Source organism: Silurus meridionalis, chromosome 4, assembly GCF_014805685.1.
Source record: "Silurus meridionalis isolate SWU-2019-XX chromosome 4, ASM1480568v1, whole genome shotgun sequence".
Lineage (NCBI taxonomy): Eukaryota > Metazoa > Chordata > Actinopteri > Siluriformes > Siluridae > Silurus > Silurus meridionalis.
Genome location: NC_060887.1, coordinates 29,485,874 through 29,513,414, shown reverse-complemented (window position 1 = coordinate 29,513,414; position 27,541 = coordinate 29,485,874). Strand labels below are relative to the sequence as shown.

Below are 27,541 nucleotides of genomic sequence, written 5' to 3'. Positions count from 1 at the left end.
GCAATTAAACCGATGTAAAAGAAAAATGCAAACAACATGAGGTGCATGAAAGAAAATGAAGATGATTTTGTTGGAACAGTTTGATCCGAGTACACCAAAGTACACTCTCCTTGCTTTCTTTCTTTTTTTCTTTATTCTTTCAAACTCAAACCAAATATAGAATGCATTTCTAGAACATTGTGCAATCTCAGCTTTGATTGAGAGTTTGCGAAGCCCAATCTCTTTTGCATAAATAGAAATCAGTCACCCAAATATCCTTTAATTACCATTCATTATTTATGATCAGTTTTTTTTTTACTTACTAGTTTCTTTCTCTTCTCCAATCTCTTTACAGTATTTGTCTGCCCTCTTCTGGTTGGACAGAGTGATAGCAGCGACTGGATCACACGAGAAACCATGAGCCTACTCCTTCTGACTCTTTTGTCATATTTCGCATAGTTCACACCATAAAAAGCACCTTTTTGAAGAGAACGGGTTTACATTTAAAAAATAAAAAAAAAGGAAATAAAAGCAACTCAAAAGGTAAAACTGCCTACAAAATAATTACAATCTATGTACAGAATTATGGCATCAATGATAACAACACAACATTACTGAGAGAGATGAATCTTTTTTTAACATGGTTTCAAGATATTTGTATACTTCTAACCTAAAGTACATGAAATTTCGAAAGTTGCACTCCTTTACAATCAACAAAACCGATCACTCATTATAATTTAGGGTTTTTTCGCTCTAACATAAGGATTAAAATGGTGCTTGCAAATCAACATCTGTGGAATGTATATGAGACAGCAAAAAAATATGTGGTGTCGGTCATTCGCGTCACAGCAACGTGCCGTCAAACATGGTGCGTATCTAAACAAACTACACACAAAACGGGGCAAGAAAAATCATGGTGACGCATGAAATCATATAGCAATTAAATAATAATATTAAGCTTCCAAAAAATATTCACTCCACCCTTTCTATTTGTCAGTTTTTCTATTTGTCACCCTTCTCCCGGTGTTCTCCTCTTCCTACTTCAAACCTGGCAGATCCAGATCCGCTTAGGGACTGTGAAGATCTGGTGAAATTCACAGGTGAGAGTGTGTTTTTGTGTGTCAGACTCCATGGAACATTACACACCAGATCAGAGGGAGCATGAGTTTCAAAGTCCATGGATAGGATTTGGAACGGAAAAGGTGGACAGATGTGTAGAGCTACAGTCGTTTCCTTACGTGGACTTCTGTCTGTAGTGAAGCGTCAGGTCACCGCCACTCTTCCAAATGAAGTGCTTTACTGTTCGCAGGTCCATGTTAGGATCGAGAACCTTTCGGAGGAATTCAGAGCAAAGCAGTGTTACAGAAATAGGATATAAAGGATGGAAAAATAACAACCCAAATTGTAGAGTTTTTAAGTTTCTTGAAAATTCGGACACAACCTACAGTCCCTGACAAAAGTTCTTGTCGCTTATCTATTTTGTAGAAACACCTGCTATTAACCTGACTTTTAATTAATCAATTGGTGTTAGAAATAGCTCATATGAAAAGCTAAAACCCTCCCAAATGATGTTTAATGCACTGAAATAAATGAGTTTCACTGAAAAAAGATTTATCATTTAATCAGGACAGAAAGGTCAAATTTTGGCATGACAAAAGTTTTGTCACCTATACAGAAATTGAACAAATTTACTGCAAATACAAAAATATGTCAGCAAATTAAGTAGTGGTGCTATGAGATCCAAACTGAATATCTTTATGACTTCCATCAGCTTGAAGGACTGCATCTATGCGGTTTGGCAAGGATTCATACAATCTATTGATGAAGTCATCAGGAATAGCAAAAAAGCAGTCTTGCATGCCTCCCAGAGTTCATCAATATTCTTTGGTTTCGTCTTCCATGCTTCCTCTTTCATCCTACCCCACATATGCTCAATGATGTTCATGTCGGGTGACTGGGCTGGCCAATCCTGGAGCATCTTGATCTTCTTCGCCTTGAGGAACTTTGATGTGGAGATGGAAGTATGCGATGGAGCACCTGCTGCAGAATTTGGCCTCTTTTATGGTTGGGAATATAAGAGGTAGCTAAGATTTCATGGTATTTTAGACTATTGATGTCTTCCACCCTGCAGATCTCTCGTACCCCCCCCATACTGAATGTAACCCCAGACCATGATTTTTCCGCCACCAAACTTCACTGTTTTCTGGGTGAATCTCGGATCCATGCGGGCTCCAGTAGGTCTCCTGCAATATTTGCGGCGACTGTGGTGTAATTCAACAGAAGATTCATCTAAAAAATCCACTTTTCCAGGTCTGTCTTTTGTTTAGTGATGGCTTCTGGGTGTCTCCAATCTCTTCAAATCTTTTTTTTTTTATCCTCTGTACTTGACGCTGAGACAAAACCCAGCCATTAGGGGGGCACAAGCCAGTGCACTCTTAGTGCCGGTCCCAAGCCCGGGTAAATGGGGAGGGTTGTGTTAGGAAGGGCATCCAGCGTAAAACATGTGCCAAATCAAATATGCGGATCACAAAGGAGAATTTCATACCGGATCGGTCGAGGCCCGAGTTAACAACGACCGCCACAGGTATCGTTAGCCGACAGGGTACCGGTGGAAATTGGGCTACTGTTGGCCGAAGGAGGAGAAGGAGAGGAGGAAGACGTCTACAGAGACGGCAGGAAAAGGAGCAGTGTAGGAGAGTAGAGGTTCGGGTTGGTACTTTAAATGTTGGTACTATGATGGGTAAAGGGAGAGATAGCTGATATGATGGAGAGGAGAAAGGTAGATATGCTGTGTGTTCAGGAGACCAAGTGGAAAGGGAGTAAGGCCAGGAACATTGGAGGTGGATTTAAACTGTTTTATCATGGTGTGGATGGGAAGAGAAATGGTGTAGGGGTGATTCTGAAGGAAGAGTACAGTAAGAGTGTAGTGGAGGTGAAGAGAGTTTCTGATAGGGTGATGATCGTGAAGGTGGAAGTTGAAGGATGATGATAAATGTCATCAGTGCCTATGCTCCACAAGTTGGCTGTGAGATGGAGGAAAAGGAAAGATTCTGGAGTGAATTAGATGAAGTGGTAGATGGTGTACCTAGGAAAGAACGATTGGTGATTGGGGCAGACTTTAATGGGCATGTAGGTGAAGGGAACAGAGGTGATGAGGAGGTGATGGGTAGGTATGGTTTTAAGGAGAGGAATGTGGAAGGGCAGATGGTGGTAGATTGTGCTAAAAGGATGGAAATGGCAGTGGTGAACACTTATTTTAAGAAGAAGGAGGATCATAGGGTGACGATAAGAGTGGAGGAAGGTGCACACAGGTGGACTATGTGCTATGCAGGAGATGCAACCTGAAGGAGATTGGAGACTGTAAGGTGTTGGCGGGGACAGTGTAGCTAGACAGCATCGGATGGTGGTCTGTAGGATGGTTTTGGAGGCGAAGAAGAAGAGGAGGAATGTAAGGATTGAAAGAAGAATAAGATGGTGGAAACTGAAGGAGGAAGAGTGTAGTGTGAGGTTCAGGGAAGAGGTCAGATTGGGGAACTACTGCAGGAGTGATGAGGGAGGCAGCTAGAAAAGTACTTGGTGTGACATCTGGAAATAGAAAGCAAGACAAGGAGACGTGGTGGTGGAATGAGGAAGTGCAGAAGAGCATTAGGGGAAAGAGGTTGGCAAAACAGAAGTGGGATCGACAGAGTGATGAGAAAAGTAGGCAGGAGTACAAGGAGATGCGGCAGCAGGTAAAAGGGATGTGGCGAAAGCCAAGGAAAAGGCATATGAAGAGCTGTATAAGAGGTTGGACACTAAGGAAGGAGAAAAGAAGTTATACCGATTGGCCAGGCAGAGGGACCGAGCTGGGAAGGATGTACTGCAAGTTAGAGCAATAAAGGATGGAGAGGAAATGTGTTGACTAGTGAGGAGAGTGTGTTGAGAAGGTGGAGGGAGTATTTTGAGCAGCTGATGAATGAGGAAAATCACAGAGAGAGAAGGTTGGAGGATGTGGAGTTGGTGAAGCAGGATGTAGATAGAATTAGTAAGGAGGAAGTGAGAGCAGCGATTAAGAGGATGAAGAATGGAAAGTCGGTTGGACCAGATGACATACCGGTAGAGGCGTGAGATGTTTAGGAGAGATGGCAGTGGAGTTTTTAACCAGATTGTTTAACAGGATTCTGGAAGGGGAGAGGATGCCTGAGGAATGGAGAAGGAGTGCGCTGGTACCGATCTTTAAGCAGACCTGCAGTAACTACAGGGGAATTAAGTTGATCAGTCACACCATGAAGTTATGGGAAAGAGTAGTGGAAGCCAGGCTGAGAGAAGAGGTGACCATCTGTGAGCAACAGTATGGTTTCATGCCGAGGAAGAGCACCACAGATGCCTTATTTGCTTTGAGGATGTTGATGGAGAAGTATAGAGAAGGACAGAAGGAATTGCATTGTGTATTTGTGGATTTAGAGAAAGCGTCGACAGAGTGCCAAGAGAGGAGTTGTGGTATTGTATAAGGAAGTCAGGTGTGTCAGAGAAGTATGTAAGGGTGTTGCAGGACATGTATGAGGACAGTGTGATGGCAGTGAAGTGTGCAGTAGGTACGACAGACTGGTTCAGAGTGAAGGTTGGACTGCATCAAGGATCGGCCCTGAGCCCTTTCCTGTTTGCAGTGGTGATGGACAGGTTGACGGACGAGGTCAGACAGGAGTCTCCTGGACTATGATGTTTGCAGATGATATTGTGATTTGTGGTGAGAGTAGAGAGCAGGTTGAGAAGAGCCTGGAGAGGTGGAGATATGCGCTGGAGAGAAGGGGAATGAAAGTCAGTAGGAGTAAGACAGAGTACATGTGTGTGAATGAGAGGGAGGGCAGTGGAGTGATGCGGTTGCAGGGAGAAGAGGTGGAGAAGGTGGAGGAGTTCAGGTACCTGGGGTCAACAGTGCAAAGTAATGGAGAGTGTGTTAGAGAAGTAAAGAAAAGAGTGCAGGCAGGGTGGAGTGGTGGAGAAGAGTGACAGGAGTGATTTGTGATAGTAGGGTATCTGCAAGAATGAAAGGGAAAGTTTATAGGACTGTGGTGAGACCTGCGATGTTGTATGGATTAGAGACAGTGGCATTGAGTAAAAGGCAGGAGGCAGAGCTGGAGGTAGCAGAGCTGAAGATGTTAAGGTTTTCGTTGGGAGTGACGAGGATGGACAAGATTAGAAATGAGTTTATTAGAGGGACAGCACATGTAGGATGTTTTGGTGACAAGGTGAGGGAGGCGAGATTAAGATGGTTTGGACATGTGCAGAGAAGGGACATGAACTATATTGGTAGAAGAATGCTGAAGATGGAGCCACCAGGTAGGAGGAAAAGAGGAAGGCCAAGGAGGAGGTTCATGGATGTGGTGAGGGAAGACATGCAGGTAGTTGGTGTGAAAGAGGCAGATGTAGAGGACAGGGTGGTATGGAGACGGATGATCCGCTGTGGCGACCCCTAATGGGAGCAGCCGAAAGAAGAAGAAGAAGAAGAAGAAGAAGAAGACGACTTGACGCTGAGACACATTGAAGGTGTCTGCCACATCAGCAGTGGATCTGGTCTCCAGCCTCTTGATAATCAAAACTTTAGTCTCAGGGTGAGTCTTAGGCATGTTTGCAGAGGTCTAGTTGCAGTTGATGTGAAGGTCTAGTGTACTGGGGTTCTTTTTATACACACCTGAGACCTAATTGATCCATTATTAGTCACAGGTGAAGCTCATATCACAAGGCAACAACACTTATGTCTTTGCAAAAATTGACTCAGTGGGCTTTACCAAGCTGTGAATATTAGAATACTTTGACAGTTTTTTTTTGCACTGAAACATTATTACAAAAGCTGTTGGGATTAAAATGAGCCATTTCTTGTAAAAAAAAAAAATCTTGATTAGAAATATATTTCAGTGGCACTTCAGGTCAATTTGTACACAAGCGACAAGACTTTTGTCAGGGACTGTATTCAAACACAGATCAAGATAGACAGATGAGGATAACTTCAAATCATCAGAACTACTTTTATTCACAGTTTACAAGTGTAAATTAAATACTGCTGATGCAAAAAAATCGATGGAATGACGAGGTTGAAAACAAAGAAAGACAATGAGGATTATATATATATATATATATATATATATATATATATATATATATATATATATATATATATATATATATATATATAAAAATGTATAATACAGATCCCTACGAAAGCCTTAATACCTGACAGACACCTTTTTTTTTTGGACAGTTTGGATGATGGGTTTTTACCTGATCCTGACAGAGCAGCTCAATCTTCTCTTCAGCCAACACTGCCATGTCCTCCTCCTCTTTCTGCTCACTCGGCTTCTCTCCAGCTGAACCGCTCGTCTGAGACTCGCTGTCTAGGTTAATTATTTTCTCATAAACATGCTCCATCACTTTTCTCACTTGGAGCATGTCACTGGCTGAGAGACGATCCCTAAACACAAACAAAAGAACATGCAGATATTTTCAGGCTTGCATAGAGTGCCACGGAAATGTGATAAACCTTTGTTTTCGTTATTTTTTTTCTAATTGTTTTAGGTTCCTTAAAGATCAAAGAAGATACACAAAGCAACAACGTATGTGTTATAATAAAAGATTAGATCAATATAAATTCTAGTCTAATTTTCTGATATTTATATCCCAGATTAAAAATAAAATTTAAAACTAAATTGTACATTTGAAAATGCACAAAAAAAAACAGTAATATTAGGGCTAAAACTATTCCTTGAGTAACTCGAATGATTTGAATACAAATAATAATAATAATAATAATAATAATAGAGAAATTATTTATATTATATATATATTATTATTATTAAGGTTATATTTTTAATTAATTGTAACTTAATCACACATTTTTATCTGTTCTAAATGTACCTTAAATAAAGAATACTCTTTTTTAATACTCTAATTAACATATGCTTTACACAGTCAACACCGGTTTGCTCATAAGGGACAATTTTACACTTATAAAAAACTATTTTATTCATTCTTTATAACCACATTATCAGTGTAAAGCTGCTTTGAGACAATGTCCATTGTTAAAAGCACTTTACAAATTAAAATGCATTGAATTAAATTATGCAAATGTATGTTTATTATCAGTGAATCCATACTTGACACAGAGCATGAAAACAAAATATTCTTGGAAAAATTGTAGTTTGTTAAAGTAATGTTAAAATGTTTTATTATATACTGTATATATATATACACACACACACACACACACATACATATATATATATATATATATATATATATATATATATATATATATATATATATATATATATATATATATATATATATATATATATATTAGTGGATAGTGTATATTGGTGTAAAAGGTACACATATTGGTAACAAAATATTTTGGTACAGGGCACAGTGGAACAGAGTTCAAATGTGTGTTTCCTCAGGAACGTAATAAAGTGGTGAAACACAAGTTCAGTCTCCGCCTCGCACTTTGACCGCATTTTTTTTTTTAAACTTGAAAACATACACAATGATGCTGGGGATTATAATAAAAACAAAATATAGAGTTAGTGCAGTGTCACTGTGGCTACTTAAACCGTACCGGAAATAAGATTTGTTTTGCGAATGCATTAAAACACTAAAGAATTAATAGTGCTAGCATTAGCAGCTAACTGGGAAGTGGCTAACACTAGTGCTATAGATTCAAGATTTTTAATGTCACAAACATAGTTATATGCAGAATACAACTTGCAGTGAAATAAAAAGATAAAAATCTGGGATCCATAGTGCTAACCTTAAAATAAAAGCATCCAGACAAATCTGCATATCGAGGAGGTGAATGAATGAAGGATGGAAAGAAATGAAGACATTTGTTAAAGTATGCTGAAATAAGTAGAACAGTTAAGTAGATCATATCTTTAAAAAATTCAATATTAAATGTAAAACACACGCGCACACGCGCACACACACATATTACCCAGATGGGGTCTAACAAATGTAAATAATTTGATCTTTTTTTCCACTATTTAATTGTATTTAATCAATTAAATTAAATTATTCGATTTGATTTAATTACTCAATTTAATCAATATAAAAAAAAACTGAATTGCATTAATTTGATTTATTCTATTTTTATAATATATTATTTGATATATTCTTTAACCAAGCATTATTTAACCAACTGTTTTAAAAATGTAAACTGTTTACCGATCATTTTGCGTACCCTTACACCCCTAATACATACACACTCTCTAATATCAAGTGGAATTTATTTACATGGTAACCGGTTCACCAAACACAGGCCCTCGGCTTTAACAAAACACTTCCTTCGAAAGATCTCGGCTGGAACGTGTGCATTGAAAAAGTCACAAATACTTTGATATTAGCTTAAAACTGTAACAAATGTGAAACTGTTCTCACAGAGAGATTCGGATTTTACCATATTACACGTTATCTACCAGGAATAGTAACTTACTTTTTCAACGTTTTGGCACCAGACGAAGAATGTGGCTGGAGGTAGAAGGGGATTTTGTTGAATTTTGGCATGTTTTTCTGTACAAAAGAAAACAGAACAGTATCTTCAGAAAAAGAAGACTTTTTTAATATGCACATTTCAAAAATAATATTTGGGTCTTTACTTGCTAAATTTAGTTACTTAATTATAGCTCAGGTAAAAACCAGAGTCACAGTCTGAGAGGTCTAAATGTAATGAAATAAATGACATTTAGACTGGACAGGATTGGCACTGGATGGTCTTAAGCACTCACATCCACCGTGATGTCAATAACCCACTGTGGAACCGTTTCATTGAGCAGCATGGACTCGGTCTCGCCTCCAGAGTCTCTACAGAGCAACCTGCACATACACATACAGGAGGCCATATAATAATATCGATTCACACCATGAGCACTAGTCCCTGTTTTTGTCCAGCAAGACCACAAACAAACATGTATTTGTAAAGAAACACACCTGAACAACGTTCTTCCTCCGGCTTCACCAAAAATAACAGGAGTGTGTGGTGGCACTTGGAAATAGCCGTTTCCTTTCTGTATCCTGTTCTCATGCTCACCATTCACTAAAGCACATAGATTAAGAGGATACTCTATAAGGAAATAATATAAGGTTATAGTACTCAAAACGCCATTGATGGGATTTCTTACTGTGGTTCAGTTCTGTTTCCTCATCCATGGGACTGCTGTGCGTCCTGGGCCAGTACTCCAACAGAGCTTGGAGCAGCAGTCCACCAGATTCACTACAACACACAACAGCATTCAGTCGCTATCCCATTCAAAGAACAACACATTCACTTTCAGAAGCTTTAAAATCGTTTCAACTGTTTCTAAGAAAAGTCATGCATTGAAACAATGATTGAAAACAAAAATGCTCTTTGAAAATATATATAGATTTTTTATCTTTAATTGCCTAGTTTCTTTGATCCTCTGTGCTGTATAAACGCAGACTCCTGCTTTGGCTGACGAGAATGGAAGCAGGTTGTGCTTTTATGCTGTTTGAGCTCATCTAGCTCAGAGTTTAGTATTTTATTAACTATAAAGTGCTTTTCTGTACAACTTAACTGTAAAGACTTAAAAGTTATTGTAGCCTGTTGGCTTTACACAATACAAGCATTCCTTTCTGGTGATTCTCATCAACAAGCCATATATCTTGCAATCCAATCATATTTCTTGCGCACACACACACACACACACACACACACACACACACACACACACACACACACACACATGTATACATAATGTTTGTATACATAAAATATGTAAATATATATATACACATCCACCAATTAAAACCGTCCGGTGGAAACAGCAGAAGCTTAGACTGATGATTTACCCCATAATTACTTGAAAAAACATTTACAATATTTCGTCTTCATACTCTATGTTGAATCTGGTTTCAATAATTATAAACCTACATTTGCATAAAGCATAAATATTTGTCCATGGCCGTGTTCATTACACTATTAAAAACCTAAACCGTATTCAGTACTTTAGAACAGATAATAAAAATAAAAAATAAAAATTGTAAAAAGAATATATATTACACAGAGTAACTCACAAAAGTACACCCCTCACATTTTAGCAATTTTAATATAATCTTTAAGAAACAAATCTATCCAAGTTCCATTTGTAGTCAATGTGCATCTGTATAAGAGCTTTAATGTGCTAAATGTAATCCCTTGAGAAGATATCTTAAAATTATATATTATTTGCATATAAACAGTTTTTGCCCAGGTCAGGAGGCATTTGAATTATCATTACCCATTTGCACTTAAAAAAATGCATAAAAAAAAGTTTCAGAAACAAATTTCAGATTATATTAATGTGCACAATTTTGCCACACAATTTTTCAACCTCAGTTATTCAAAGGTTGGGATTAAAGGACAAGGAGACACTTATCAAAGCACTGGAAATAATCCTTGACCACGAACAGCCAAGGATAAACAACTGACTTTTATTTAAGATTTTCACAAATATTGCTATACTCACATTTTGGATCTGAGCCATCTGGACTGGTAAATCCAGCATCCTTTGCCGAGACCCAAGCGGCAAAGCAATCGCTCTCATCAAGTGTAATAGTCAGCATCTATAAAACAGTAAACAGTATTAAATAGCCACAACACACAAAGTGAGATTTAAAACAAATATAATCCACAAAATATTGCGTTCACATCATAAATCTTAACATTATTAGGTAGATAAAACTCTTACACAGTGATGGGACTCACCCCTGTTTTAAGATCGACAGAAAACCAGTGAGGAACGTAAACCATCTTAAACCGTTTCTTGATCTCCTCATCAAACTCGATTTTTCCCAAATCTTCAACTTTACATGCCTGCACAAAAGCTACACATAAGCAACTAAAACATGGTGTCAAAACTTGGATGCAAAAGAAAAAACGAAGCAACAGTTCATACCTTTAACACATCCCAGTATGCGATGTTGGTGTTGGTGTCTTTGGTGACTATGTGTCTCTTATCGTTGAGAATGTGGCACTGAATTATACTGGCTCCACCTAGAGGACAAATTAAGTTACTGAATGTGTGCTGGCATCATAACACCGTCAGCAAATGCAAAGCAAGACTGAAAGAATGTAGAAACCCGAAACATACAGTTGTGTTCAAAATTATTCAACCCCCAATGCTGTAAATGGTTTTAGGAAATTTAGTGTACATTTGTAATTGTATTCAGAATGAAATCCTACAAGGACTTCTTAAAGAACCAAATGCAACTAAAATGACACCAATTAGTTTTGTAATACAGTAGTAAATGTTTCTTTTGTGAATTCTTCATTGACATAATTATTCAACCCCTTAAAGACTACCACTCTGAAGAACAGAGGTTCAATGAAGTGTTTTCAATCAGGTATTGAAAACACCTGTGGATATCAGGGAGCAGCAATAAAGCCTAATAAGCACCAATTAGGCAGCTTTAAAATGACTGTGATACTCAGCTCCTTCTAGACATTTACTGGTGTGGTTACAAACATGGTGAGGTCAAGAGAATGGTCCAGGAAGACAAGAGAACAGGTGATTACTCTTCACAGGACATATACATTTATAGACAATTTGTATCTAGAATTTTAAAATCCTGAGACTACCATAGAATAAAAAGCATCAAATCAACATTAAAGACATTACTGTAGAAATTGCATGGATTTATACTGCAATACTTATACTATAATATGGTAAAAACATATTAAACATACTTTGACAGTTAAAAAAGCACAAACATACTTCCCAAAAATTATAAAAATATTACATATCATTAATCTGACAAGGAGTCAAACATATCTGGCTGTAGCCAGAAAATAAAGCCTGGATTAATGCTAGACAGTGTTTTAGCCTCACTTTGGGTGTAACCAGAGTTTTAAAATGCTGGCTGAGATACACCGACCAGACAGAACTTTATGGCCACCGATGAGGCATAACATTATGAGCACCTGCCTAATATTGTGTTGGTCCCCCTTTTGGTGCCAAAACAGTCGTGAACCGTTGAGCATTAACAGCGTTAACTTCTTCAGCAATGTGAGCTACAGGAGCTCGTCTGTTGGATCGGACCACACGGACCAACCTTTGCTCTCCACCTGCATCAATGAGCCCTGGCCGCCCACGATCCTGTCACCGGGTCACCACTTTTCCTTCCTTGGACCACTTTTGATAGATACTGACCACTGCAGACCGGGAACATCTTACAAATGCTCTGCCCCAGTCGTCCATCAATCACACGACAAACTTGCTCGAATCCTTACGCTTGCCCATTTTTCCTGCTTCAAACACGTCAATTTTGAGGACAAAATACATCCCTCTCACTAACAGGTGCCATGATTAAGTAATAATCCATGTTATTTACATCACTGGTCATAATGTTATGCCTGGTTGGTGTAAGTCAAAAAAGAAATTGCATACTAGACCAAACGCGGAACTACAAGTACCACACTGCATGTTAACTTCCTAAATGCATACAGCACTAATGCAGTCAGATGCTTACCTTTAATAACCTGATCCGGCTGTGTGCACAGAGGTGTCAGGGGAGTACTGCAGTCATTGTCGTAATCGCCAGATGCTCGGAAATTGTGGATGCCCTTTAGAGACTGCAGGGTAATAGAGACTGAATGAAAATTGAGGCTCGAAGACTCAAGGCAGAGATATTACTAAGGCATCATTACTGAGATTTGAGCTTTTATAAATTTCAAGTTCAGGGAAGGTTAAGTGGGTGACAGAATGTGAACTACTGGGACATTGAGTACAATCGGACTTGTGCGTCATTCGACACATTACCATTAGCAGTTTCCTGCCATTCCATTATGCCCTAGTGCTTAATTAATAACAACAGAACAAGACATTATTAACTAGGGATAACATTCAAACAACAGAACTTTCAATGTAAAAGGTAAAAGAATGATTAAAGTTTAGGAAGGAGAGTCTATATGATGCGTCAGAAACAGCTGGGGCAGGTGGCGTCTTCATTCACGTCACTGTAGAAGGCAGCTGTGCTCACCCATTTGTTAACGGTGGACTTTGTGGTGGACACCCAGATGGCCGACGGTGGGTCCGCTGACCTGTCGAGCTCCATCTGTCCAAATATACATTCAGCAAGTTTACTTTCTTCGCTCATAGCTACAAAGTACAATCCAAACATTTTTCTCTCCACACCTGTTTTTATTACCTTAGTGTATTTCTTTGCAGCCTGTTACTTAAGGTCAAAGCATTCTCAGGACAGAAGAAAAAATATTCTGGCAACAACTCAGCCGTATTGTTATAGATCTGTTTCTTTTTGGCAATTATATGTTGAACTCAGAAATTATTGGCACCCATTGCAAATGAGCTGAATTCACATTGAATATATGAGAGAAATCTAAACTTAAGTGTAAACTATGTGTACACATATTCGTGCAGACATTTCTCGGTAGAGAGATTTTGGTTTGGTACACATGTGCACCGAATGCAATCCTTTTTTACGTGCGGAACATCGGTCGTTGAGATCTTCCCTCAGGAAAGTATTAAGTGTCGGACCACAAGTTTGTTTTGTCTCTGCCTTGCACTTTGAGCGCGGTTTTTTATTATTATTAAACTTGAAAACATACACAACAATGCCAGGGCTATAAAATAAAAACTAGAGTTAGCGCAGTGTCACTGTGGCTACTCACTTTGTACCGGAAAAGAGATTTATTTTTCGCATGTATGAAACCGCTAAAGATACCATAGCATTAGCCGCTAAACCAGTAAGTGGCTAACGGTTAACTCTAGCGATATGGATTATTTAGCGTTTTATATTCAGCTTCAAGAATTTATCTTAAAAGGAGAAAATCCTGACAATTCCAGATATCAAGGAAGTGAATGTATAAAGGATGGAAGTAATAAAGACACTTGTTAAAGTGTGCTGAAATAAGCAATCGTTAAGTAGATCATATTTAGAAAAGTAAATATTATATGTAAAACACACACACACACACACACACACACACACACACACACACACACACACACACACACACACACACACACACACACACACACACACACATACAGACAGGCATGTGTTAACCAAATGGGGTCTAACAAATGTAAACTATAAAATTGTGCCAATTTAATTAATTACTTAAAAGTAATCAATGTAATAAAAAGTGTATTGAATTCATTTTAATTAGTATAAATATTATTAAACCAAGTAAGCATTTTTGTTATAAATGTAAACTGTTCAAATGATAATGATCACAAATGTTAATAATAATAAACTGCATTAATAAAAAACGACAAGCAATTTTATGTTGTGCATTTCTTCCCTCTAACTACCGAAATTACGTACTGAACCGTAAATTTTGGGAATCGTTACACCTTTAGCAAACATGTCCAAAATGACATTACTGCAACAGTAATTGCCAGCTTGTACTTATTGCCTTATATCTCCCTTTGCCAACATCTTATCGTATCTTTTCTTATATTTTGTTATCGTAAAACTTGAGAATACAGGGAAAGGAATCTAAGAGCACTCCTGAATACCGAATCTTTCCAAATCCTCTGCCCTCTCTTTTTTAGCTCACATTACACAATTTCAGTCGTGTTTTAAAAACACTTTGTGTAGATATGTTTTTTGGGGACTGGTTTAACTCAAAGATTCAACCACAACTTTTTCAACACTTTTTCTTGGAAAAGGAAGCACAATTTTAAATCGTAAGAGTCTATGATGCTGTGTATCCTGTTATGTAAGGTTTTCCAGGCATTTAGAGGGGATCATGTTCTTTTCTTTACAAACTCTATATACAGTGCCCTCCACTAATACTTAGTAAATATGAGCAAAGACTGCTTTGAAACTTTGTCTTTATTGTTTGACCTTTAGATCTTTTGCTGAAAAAATAGCAAGAATACTCTGTACACATGGATATCAAACATGGATACCTTTCTATAACAATATAACAGCTCTGGTCTTCTCCTATGATGCCTGATGAGGTTGGAGAATGCATTAAACCATTGCTCCATACAGAAAAATTGCCCCAAAATATTAAGGAACCAACATATTTAACCAGGGGCATGAAATACTTTTCCATATTGCTCTGTGTGTGGCAAATCCACCGCCGAGGTTTATTACAAAAAAGCTCCGTTTTGGTTTCATCTGACCACAGAAGCTGATTCAATTAGTGACTGGCAAACTGAAGATGCTCAAGTAGTGCATTTTTCCACTGAAACCCTTCCAAATAAATTGTAGAAATGTAGGTGGGGGTGTCTTGTAGTTTGGGAGACTTTCTCATCCTACAACTAACTTCTGCAATTCTCTAATTATTGCACTGATCGTAGAAATGGGCATTTTCAATGCTGAAAAAGGAAGTCCTTCTTAATCAGGAAGTCTGATTAGCAACAATTTCCAGTTGTTAACATACGCATTCAAATTGTGACATACAGACATACAAACAGACAGACAGACACATATTTATCTGGGAATTGCGAGAAGGAAAGTCAGAATTGTTAGATTAAAAAGTTCAAATTTAGTGTCAGAAATTAGCTTCTATAGGTTTCTCTTATAATTTTTGTGAGATTCAGCTAATCAATTATGCAGAAATGTTATATAACCTATTTTCAAACTCATCTTTAACAAGGGTGCCAAAAGATCTAGTCAAGTACCTGGAATTATTTATTTATATTTTTATTTGAGTCATTCTAAAAATCATAGTACTGCAAAAGTTAAGGTGTAAATTTTATATCTTCAGCTGCCAAATCAGTCACTTGGTGATTAATTTCTCACCTACCTTTAGGACAGGGGCCTTCTCTTCACAAATGAGGACACGTATGTCCGGATTGCGCAGGTCTGTGCAGTAAATCTTCCGGTCCCGGCCTCCAGAGTAGACGTGTGTAAAGGCTTCATTCACCTGTAGCGCCCACACCCCCTCATCATGGACACGGTACGTGGCTATACACCTCTGCTGTCCTAGCGACCACAGCCGAATCGTACCATCCGAACTGCCCGACAGGCACTAAACACAGACCAGGGTACATCGATAATATTTATACGAGACAATATTATGTAAAGTTTTAATAACAAAACCAAAACCTAGAAGCACAATTCAATATATCAGCATGAAGCTGGTCCACTTGTCCGAAGTGCCATTACATTTCCAGCACTCTACCTCTCCAAATATTTAATAAAACAGTCGTGCACCTGAGTGCCATCTCTGTTAAGCAGTAGCGACTTCACGTTGTCCGTGTGTCCTTTTAGCTTCATGAGTTTGGCACAGGTGCGGGGGTCCCACACTCTTAAAACCTGAGAAACCACATACACACACACACATACACACACAGACCTCTAACTACACAAGACCAACAAAAGAAACATTCAACACAATTTTTATATGAAAAATGTACAAAATTTATTGACAGATACCTTCTCAGTAGATCCGGATACTATTACTGTGCCCATCTGATTCATCGCCAGACTGTAGATCGAATCCTTGTTTCCACTGAGAGACGAAGCTGAAAGAGGTTCGAGCATGTCTTGGTTATGCAAAACCAGATTAAATTCCTAAATTCCTCTAAATCTGATACTCTGCAATCATTAAAATTATAATAATAATCTGTTTTACAAAACCTGGCTACTCATTGTCTACACAATTAAATAAAACATTAGGATATAACCAAGTATGGAGAAGAAATGACTTATAATCAATGGAAAGATGCACAACATACACAAAAATTCTGAATCAATATTATATGACAAACACTGGACATGCTGTGTCGAGGTCAGAGGCAAAAGAGAGGCTTTATAGAGCAGACACTGGAGACTCCTACCATAATTGTTAGTCTCTATACTTTCAAACAATCAATAAGATGACGCATACATTAATTCATCTGTTTATGTGAGTGCACGCACTTTATTAAACCTAAATTACACCAATGAACACACCAGTGGGTGTTTTTTCTTGGAAAGCATGGTGTTATATGACTGAATGGACAGTGTCACTGTGTACCTCATCTACCCCCAAGTATTCTTTCATTAGGAAAGCTGAGAACAGTCTGTTTCAACTAATCAAACAGTATCTAAACAGTGTGTTCAAGCGAGAATCATTTTGAAAGGGAAAAACAGTAGCGTCGAAACTTGAATTTTTACTTTTCATTTTGAAGAAAATGAAAAAAAATAAAATGTATAATAAATATACAGGATATATAACAGGATACCTGCTACTTATAAATGCATTATCTACATTTACAGCATTTGCCCTTATCCAGACCGACTTACAGTTATTTTATTTATACAACTGTGCAGTTGAGGGTTAAGAGCCTTGCTCACGGACCCTGCAGCGGCAGCTTGGTGGTGCTGGGATTTGCACTCACGACCTTCAGCGCAGAAGCCCAACAGCTTAACCACTGAACTACCACTTCCCAAGGTGGTATTCCTCAGGTTTTATGACATATTAGCAGAATATTAATATTACATACTTCTACTGCACAGTAACTGATGGTTGAGTTGAAGTAAGCAGACAGACGGTACTCACTAGTGACAGTATTATTGGAGGCAGTCAGTGCTGTAAGTGTGTTTACATCCCACAAGAAGATCTGTCTGTCCAGCCCTGCTGAAGCCACCAGCTCTTTATCTTTAGCATACGCTAAAGCTTTAACATAATCCTGGAACAAATAAATAAAAACAATCATCCCTTACATCATTAGGAATTCATTTACATACCAATTCATAAAAATACATTAAGGCTGGATTAGGGTTACATATGAAGGTGATATTACTACGGTATCTCAAGGAATCCGTTATTTTTACAGACTGCACATGTATGGGTCTGAAAAGATTATTTACATTTGATCAAATGACCAGTAAATGAATAACCAAACCACGGTAATAAACATCTAATTCAAATTAGCTTTATGTAGCTTTTGTGTTGTGTTGTAGCTTTATGTTGTTTAGTGTAGCACCAGAGTTCCAGAGGAACATTGTCTCGTTTTTACTGTGTACTCTGTACCACTGTGTATAGTAGAAATAACAATAAAAGCCTCTTGACTTGACTTGATCTTTGTACAGGTTCCATTGTATTGATGATACAAGGATGTGATGCTTCCAGAGGTATTAGACTGATTCCTGAGCACAGATACAATACAGACCACTTTTGTTTTTATAGGTATGTGGCCTATTAAATATCTCCTTAGTGTCTCCACAGTGTGCATATGATAAAAGGTCAAATAAAATCAGTCTGCATTTAAATGAGCTATTTAATTTTGTGTATTTTTTACATAATAATTGGGCATACATCATAAAGACGCTCCCAGCACTGTGATTTAAAGAGATCGCTTAGCCTGTGTGAATTGATCTAAACTACTACAGGAACACTTTGTTACATCTTACATCACCCAAATTGCAATTTACAATGCTGTAGGAGTGTTCAGACAAATATGTAGTACAATTATATATTCAATAATTTGGAATATTAAAAGTTTTATATACAGTGCTAACAATCAAGAGATGCAACACCTCTTCAATACCAATATCCTTTAGTTTACTATTTATCTAACCCTGAGATGTCCAGAGCTCTTAGGAGAGCTAGATCACACCCTCATAAATAATATCAGAAGGCTGGGTTATAATACTAATATAATACTGGATCGTGAAATGTTTAGTGGAATAACTGCAGCAGCTCTTTTTAGTTCACATATGATAATGTTCATAAATCTGTGCTTATTTTCAGGACGATTCTTAATGACTACTTTAAAAGCAGACTCAGGAAATTCAGGAAAGGTTCCCTATGCTGATTAGGTGAAAGCGTTGCCACTTATTAGCTCTAGTAATGTTCTGTGCCTCATTTGCTCTGACAGGGGAAAAAGAAAAGGTTGTTTCTGCCAGGATAGTTTCCAGCTGCTTCAGTTTCTCTGCCCTCTCATCCTCTGAATATTTTTTTTTCCCACTGCACATGATTTGTTTCATAATGCCTCATGATATTAAATTCCATAATTACCACAACAGTCTCTTGAAATATGGGACACGCACGCGCGTTCGCTATGGCTCTAGATGAAGCGCTATGCTTGTTTCCACGCTCTTCTAGAGTCTGTTAACTATTTGTCTGTTGCCATGACTAAACATTATACAGGAAATTAATTTGTAGCAAAACCAGAGAAAATAAATGCATCATATAAATACAGAAAACTGAATTTGATTTTTCTAGCTATTTCCATGCCAGGACCTTTTCACAGCATTACTCATTACTCAAAGAAATAACTAGTTATGATGCAGGTAATGAACCTTTTTTATATTACATTTAACAAAGAAAGCTTTACATAATCCAAACCTGCATGGCCATTTCCACTTTAAAATTTTTATTTTTTTTTGTGCTTACCTTATGTGTTCGCAGTGTTGACATACAAAAACCTTTATGTGCATTCCAGACTTTCACAGTGGTATCTGATGAAGCAGATATCACTGTAAAAATAAATAAATAAATACATACAGGGATTACACAAATTACCGTAGTAACGCGTTCCACAAACACTGTAACACGACATTTCTGCAGCGGGAAATTCTTTTGCAAATAACAGAGATCTTAAACCAGAGTACTTTTGAAAAACCCTGCAACTGTGTGTAATGTTCGAGCTCAGAAGAAATATAAAAGCACTATTCATGTATTATACGATTTGTGTCAGTGATTCCCAAACTGGTGTACGCAGGTGATGGAAAGGGCACTACGGTGTTTTTTTTACCCTTTAACATATGCATTGTGTTTCTATCAGTATGTAATCAAAATTATAAAAGGAACCAAGCATGTATTTCTCACAAACGAAATATAAACGTTTCCCCTCACTGGTGTATAAACAGCAAAATTAAAATGCCATAAAAAGGTCAAATCCAGAACATTCAATCAAATAACCTCAGCCTTTGTGGTCAAGAAAAAGCATCCATTCAAGTGTCACGTGTAAGTGCACCTTACTGCAGTGTGCCATTTATCGACAACAGCAGATGACTAGGTAGCGAAGCAAAGAAGATTCAAATGGACAGATGAAATAGATAAAATGTCTCCTCCCAGCAGCTCGGCTGGTGCACATTCCTCCGAGAAGCGTAACCCAGGTCCCTCTAATAGCGCTTCAGTAGCAAGTGTGAGTGCACCACCTGCTATGGTTCACACTGGCAGCGATGCATCAAATGTTAAAAACACCATCTCGCTTCAAGCAGCAATCCACCGCAAGACCAATAAAGAGGAGATCATATGATGAGAAATAGATTTCATTTGGCTTTACATGCACTGGCAATGAGGAGAATCTCATAACGAAGTAAAACACCTCGGTGACTTTGGGAACCATTGATGTATATTAATAGAGTTAACATCCAAGCCAATTTACTTGCCCACGTATATAAAAGACGGTTTATAATGAAGCCATGCTCACAAGTTTTTCCGTTGCAGCAGAGGACGATGTCATTGACCCAGTCTGTGTGATGTTCCATTGATGCTATGTATGGGTCTTGCTGAAAAGCACACAAAACAACGATAGGTCAGCGAACCTGCAATTTTTATCTCGTATCCCATTACACGTTAGGCTTGTGTTTGCCTCCAACATTATTAAAGTATCAGATTAGCATAGATACTGAACGGGGGGGGGCAGACGCATAGGCACCTTGTGCTGGTTGACGCTCCATATCCGGATGATGGAGTCGCGACCAGCAGTGAAGAGCCGGTTAAGAGCTGGATCCAGCTGCAATGCATTAACTCCATTACGGTTGTATTTCTCCACTTCGTCTCTGATCACATACGACACCTGCGGCACATTGAAAAAAATGCAAGAATATGTGTCCTTAAATATCTTCAAATCATACTTAAACCAGCACATCTGGCATCATACCAACTCATTTAAAAAAACAAACCTATATTGCTATATTTAACATCAAGTGCACAAGTCTATACATGTATATTAGTAAAATGGCATTACACAGGGCTTTTATTGCTTTTAGGACACTTGCATGTTCCTTTTGTTAATATGTACCAAATTAAGTAAAAGACACAAATATGCAAGAATTGGACAGTGAATGATTAGTAAAACAGGAGAGAACAGACTCCCTCACACACACAGTCAAACGTGGAGGTCGATGCTTAATGGTTTGGGTTTGTTTCAGTAGGGAAGGTTGAACACATTCCAGGTGAAAGAAAAACTGAACCAACATGGCCACCATTCCATACTTCAACACCATACAATTCCATCTGGACAGTAGCTAACTGGATCCAACCTCACCGTACAATACGAGAATGACCTGAACCATACGTCCAAGCTCCGTAAGCGTCGAGCGTCATTCAGAGAGCAAACAGTTGGCTAGAGTGTCACCTATCATGTTATATATCTGTATATATGTATAAACTCATATTATAGAACAGCAAACAAATTATGAAACTACTCAACATATTTGGATTTCAAAATAGAGTTTCTATTTAAACCTTCAGCTTTATAAAGAAATCTGCTGATCAGCTTTTCCAGGTATCTTGGCGATCCAGTCACATTTCTCCTGGAGATTCCTGTCTCTGCTTCACTGCTTATTTTTACAGATAATCAGACATGCTTCATTATCTAAAAAAACAGACTATCAGTTAAAGATATTATTTTTACGATATACAAATACATATAAATTAGGGGTAAAAAGATACATGTACTTGTTTTGAGGTTTTTTTTGTTTCAGTACAGGGATTCCCTCAGGAATGTATTAAGTGGCGGACCGCAAGTTTGTTTAGTTTTTGCCTTGCACTTTGAGTGTATTTTTGTATTATTTAAATTTGAAAACACACACACACACACACACACACACACACACACACACACACACACATAATAAAAAATTAAAAACTATAGCTAGCGCAGTGTCACTGTGGCTACTCGAGATTTGTTTTGCACATGCATGAAAACACTAAAGAATCCATAGCACTAGTGTTATACACCTAAACCAGGAAGTGGCTAATGCACTATGGATTTTTTTTTTGCTTTATGTCCAGCTTTAAGAATTTCACATAAAAGGAGAAAATCCTGACAATTCCACACATCGAGGAAGTGAATAAATAAAAGATGGAAGGAATAAAGACATTTGTTAAAATATGTATGAAAATAAAACATGAACATGATGAATATTGGACATGTGGTTTTCAATGGTTAAACGACATACAGCTCTTAAAACTTAGGTTAACTTTTAACTTTTGGTACCAGTTATTTAGACAATAATGGCTGTATGTTGAGTTATTTTTAGGACAGTGAATCTATACTGCTATACAAGCTGCATATTGACTACTCTAAAATATATCCAAGATCATTTCTATAGTATTGTCCCTTGAGAAGATACTAAAAAGATTGCTGAAATGTGAGTAGTGTACTCACTCTTGTGAGATTCTGTATATTTTCTATCTATCTATCTATCTATCTATCTATCTATCTATCTATCTATCTATCTATCTATCTATCGACACACACACACACACACACACACACACACACACACACACACACACACACACACACACACAATATTGTATAGAAGTAGAAGTGTGCTTGTGGACATTTGTGTTCATCAGCCACAATGGTCTTAGTAAAGTCAGGTACTGGTGTAGGGTCCAGTCAGTGTTCCAAATCAGGCCAAAGGTGTTCAGCAGGGTTGAAATCAGAGCTCTATAGCAGGCCACTCATGATCTTCCACTCCAAACCATGTACACAGTTTGTTTATGGAGCTGGCTTTGTGCACAGGGGCATTGCCACACTGGAACAGATTTGGGTTTCCACATTCAAGGGAATTCAAAAATGTATTATAGCGCATCCAAAGACATACATACACAAGTGTGTGCCTGCAGCATTGTGGTAACAGTTTGGAGAAGAATCACATATGGCAGGAAAGATCAGGTGTCCCAATACTATTGTCAGTATAGTGTATATGTGTGTGTTATAAAGCAGAAAATAAAAAAGCACACAGCTTGGCACTTAAATCATCCCAATTCTGACAGTGTAAAAATATGTAGATTATAAACTTGCTGATTTCAAGGAAGAGCTGCTGCTTAGAAATTGCTTGTATCGAGTCTGACGCACAAGCAGACACAAGCTGGTATAATGTAGTGCACAAGCAGGATGCCTGAGAAAAGGGAAAAGAAGCATGTGATGAGTCATGCATTACTCTCTTTTTCTACATGCAGCTGTATTTCTGCTTAGGAGAAAGAAAAAAAAAAACAGGAATGTTTGCTATCCACAGTCTGTTTCTTGCTGTTAAACATGGCAGTGCATTTGTAACAGCATGGAGAAGTGTCTCAGTGGAGATCATTTCAAATTCAGGGCATCTGCATGATCGCACAATGGGCAATAAGTAATAAGGCCATTTCACAAAGCCAAGTGCACTCAGGGGGTACAAACACTGCACACACATGATATAGCAAGATGATGATCAATGACCCTGTACACACAGAGAAACAAATCGTATGCCTTCTGAGGCCTTTTCCTTCACCGCCTTTAAATCTCTCTATCAGTGGAAATGCAGTATAAATGACTAATTAATCTCAGTATTACTTAACTAAAGAAATAATTGTCTTTCATCACAGTGACTTCACAATGAAACATCTGAACCACAGCTAACAAGGGCAATAGGAAAAAAATATTACATCATGATTCCAATAAAACATTCCAGCAATGCAGCAGTGAAAAAAGTTAAATACACCTTTGTTTAAAAAAAATGAACCACCTCTGCATAATATTCATTCTCTTTTAATGGACCATAATATGCAAATGATAGAGAACAAAATGGACAAGAATAAAAAAAAATGCAAACCAAAGACAAACATCTCAACAAAAAAAAAAAAGATTTAAGAAAAAGGCAAATAATGCATTTCCATTAATATATATTTAATTAAAGTGTAATGAGAGATTACTACAATTTACCAAAATGACTATGTATGTTGCCCTGCCCTAATAAATTAAACAACATTTGCTGATGACAAAGAGCAGCTACACTACTACTCACAACTCACTGTATTAAACCTGAAGAATCAGAAACAAAGATATACTTGACAAGAAATAAAATAACAATAGAGAAATAATAATCTCTGTGTACTTCGCAGAGGGCAATGCAGACTGATGCATATGAAAACACAAGATTCTACAACACTAAACAATCTTAGAGGAGCTTTCCCAACTGAACGTGCCCACATGTGCCCTCTGAACAGACATATGCTTAAGAATATAGCGATATAAAAGCCATGAGTGATCAGCGAATCCCATTAAAACATGGTCATCCATGCTTAAAGAAAGGAAAAGAGATGAAAGATTTGTCACATGTACATTACAGAACAGTGATGTATTTTCTTCACATATCCCAGGTTATTAGGAAGCAGGAGGCAGAGTGAAGGATCAGCAGTGATACGGCATCCCTGAAGGAGATTTGCTGGAGCTTAAACCCTCAACCTTCTATTCAGTAACCAGAAGCCTTAACCAATGAGCTTTACATCTCTGAGTCTCTAGTCCATAATATTTCAGCCACACAACTCTACACTCTAGTTAGTATGTTCTTATAAATTGATAACCTAGCCAAATATGAATGATGTAATTTTGTGTTATCTGGTGAATAAGTCTGCCTACTCATTTGTTTTTTAACCAGAGTTGATATGATATGATCAGTCGGCTCTAAATTGCACCGTGTTAAGCACATTTACGTGTCATGATATGAATATATAAAAGAGTGAATAAAGCCAATGTTGGTCGATTGAAATTTGTGTCTTGAAGAAAAACTCTGGACATCAAGTCTAATCAGTTTCAATGCCTGTCTCATTTCTCTACAATGTGAAAGCCGCTGTTGATAAGGTTCATAAGGTTTTTTTTTATTTGTCAGTGCCACCATATGTGCAGACATAAAGAAGAGAAACGGTAATTTCGATTCCTGTCTCAAGTGTTTACATGGTCAATACAATATAGAATGTTTGTATAGGAATATCAGCAGCACTGCAATATCGAACAGATTTAAATCTAAATCTAATAAAGATTTATATAAACTGAGTGACTATATCTTGTAAATATCTGAATGACTATACCTCTAAATAATTGTAAACAGTGAGTTTTTGTTAGTATACAACTAAACATCCAAATATGTCAACAATTTGTAAGGCGCAAATAAACATCCTAATATATGCAAACATACTGAATTTCTGAGTTAGCGCCTGGACTTTCTTCATCCAGGTTTACACATGATACAGACAATAAGTCCAGTAAGGGAAATGGAGATTGTAAATTGGCGAAAATTACATTTCCAAAACAATCATAGTTATGTAGTACGTTACGACACTTTTACGACAGCCAGAAATACGGCAGACATACAGCGACACCGGGAGCTTTCCGTTTAACGTTTTACCAAACGCGACTAAATTGGGTGGTTTGATAACATTGTCTTGATGGCGCTGTTACCGAAATCGTGTACATCTTAATTACGGTTTACTAATGCACAATGTTTCTCCACTGCAGAGATAAGTAGGAAGGGGGCGTGGACTTAGGCTTAGCAGATAGCTAGCAATCAAATTCACACGACATATTTAGGGAAAAATGGCAGATGAACAATGTGCAACCTGGACATCTACTCTAACTTTAACAATGCGCACTATTTTCATATATAAGCATGAATTAGAAATAGGGTCCACTCAAATACGAGCCAGTAAAGCTACACGCACAAACTATAAGTATGCTAGCTGAAGATTTGTGCTAGCTCCCGAGTCCGTAATCAGGGGCTGAGGGCCAAATTACATCCACACAGAAAAGAAAGAATAATAGCGCACTTGTGTTTGATGTATCATCTGAATAGTGCACTTATACAGAGAGGAGAAAGTCATTTGGGATTCAGCCCCAGGTCACAGACTCCACTCGGTTTTTTACACAGATATCATGATAAAATACACACACAGCGTGGAGAAAGGCTTTACACACAGGATCCTAAATAGTCATTACTAAATTCTTGTCTACGCACATATTTAAAAAAACACCGTGAAAGTTTACATTTACCTGCACTTTCCTCCGGCCGGCAGCATTCTGCCTGTGATGGGTCGCCATCTTACATGTTGACAGCATGACGTCACTTCCGTGAAGCGTTATTAAAAACGCGCGCGAAGTACAGAAAGTGTGTGTGTGTGTGTGTGTGTGTGTGTGTGTGTGTGTGTGTGTGTGTGTGTGTGTGTGTGTGTTTTCCCTACACAGCTTTTTCTTTTGGGGTTCTAATGATTTCAGAAAGTTCAAAAAATACATCTATAATCATCTATATCAATTTAAAAACACAAACATCTCTAACCATCTATAAGTACATATCTATCTATAACTATTTAACCAGCTATAACAACATATCCATTTATTACCATCTATACAGCATATCACTCTATAACTATATAACCATCTATACCTATCTCTAACTATATAACCATTTATAACCGCACAACAATCTATAACAATATACAATCATATATAAACATCTACAACTATCTGTAACTATCTACAACTGTATACCCATCTATGATCATCTATAACCATCTATAACATCTATAACTATATACCCATCTGTGACCATCTATTACCACCTATAACTATATAACCTTCTATATATAAAAACATCTATAACCATATATAACTATCTTTAACTATATAACCATCTATATATAAAAACATCTATAACCATCTATACCTATTTATAAACATCTATAGCTATATAACCATCCTTGACCATCAATACCTATATACCCATTTATAACCATCTTTAGCAGCCTAAAGATCCATGAAGTTACTGAGAAACCCAAGAACTGAGGATGGATTTGGACTGTAATTAATATAAATGGCTTCAGGCAGCAATTTGCATGACTGTGTATTATCTCAACAATGATAAAGCTATAATGAACTTATAGGCACTAACATCAGTAAAATTGTATAACTTTATTTTTTTGTATAACTTAAATTTTTTTTTTAAATATTTGTTTATCTCTATAATGCTGCTTTGGGACAATATCCATTGTAACATGTTCTATACAAATCAAACTAAATTTAATTGAATGTAACTTTGTGATTTTGGTATTTTGTTATGTATGGGTTTTCAAACTACTTTTACACTATGTGCATTTTTATCACTATCCAAATGTAAATGAAATGAAACATACTTATATTTCAAGCATGTCTGCTCAGTTGAAATGTATGTGTTTTTCTGCTTCTTGCTTGAAATAGATTATGGTTAATATTGTGATAATCACACTCTTGATGTCACCCAAATGAGGATGGGTTCCCCTGTTGAGTCTGGTTCCTCTCAAAATTTCTTCCTCATAACATCTAAGGGAGTTTTTACTTGCCACAGTCGCCACGGCTGCTCATCAGGGATAAACACACACCATTCACCTTAACTGTTGATTTCTGTAAAGCTGCTTTGAGACAATGTCTGTTGTGAAAAACGCCATAGAAATAAACTTGACTTGACTTGATATTATGACTATGATATTTCACCAGTATTACCATGAACTCTGCCCTGTCCAGGTGTTTGAACAGTGTCTGGTATGAATTGTCAATTGCTTTCTTGTCAGAAATTACAGAAACGTTACATGTAGAAGCCTTATGCG

The 27,541-nt window shown here is 37.5% G+C and overlaps 1 protein-coding gene across 1 annotated transcript; it reads right to left on the bottom strand.

Annotated features, from left to right (window-relative positions):
• Positions 1–114: 114 nt before the first annotated feature.
• wdr48a (WD repeat domain 48a) lies at positions 115–26,018 on the bottom strand. Its single transcript, XM_046848116.1, has 19 exons — positions 25,956–26,018; positions 20,577–20,717; positions 20,349–20,427; positions 19,307–19,389; positions 17,468–17,597; positions 16,360–16,448; positions 16,138–16,239; positions 15,728–15,952; positions 12,985–13,059; positions 12,475–12,577; positions 10,902–10,999; positions 10,712–10,819; positions 10,469–10,569; positions 9,129–9,220; positions 8,938–9,043; positions 8,736–8,823; positions 8,444–8,520; positions 6,238–6,427; positions 115–1,309 (listed from the first exon to the last, which is right to left on the bottom strand). The coding sequence occupies exons 1-19, from the start codon at positions 26,001–26,003 to the stop codon at positions 1,214–1,216; spliced, it is 2,031 nt and encodes a 676-aa protein (XP_046704072.1). The 5' UTR covers positions 26,004–26,018; the 3' UTR covers positions 115–1,213.
• Positions 26,019–27,541: the final 1,523 nt, after the last annotated feature.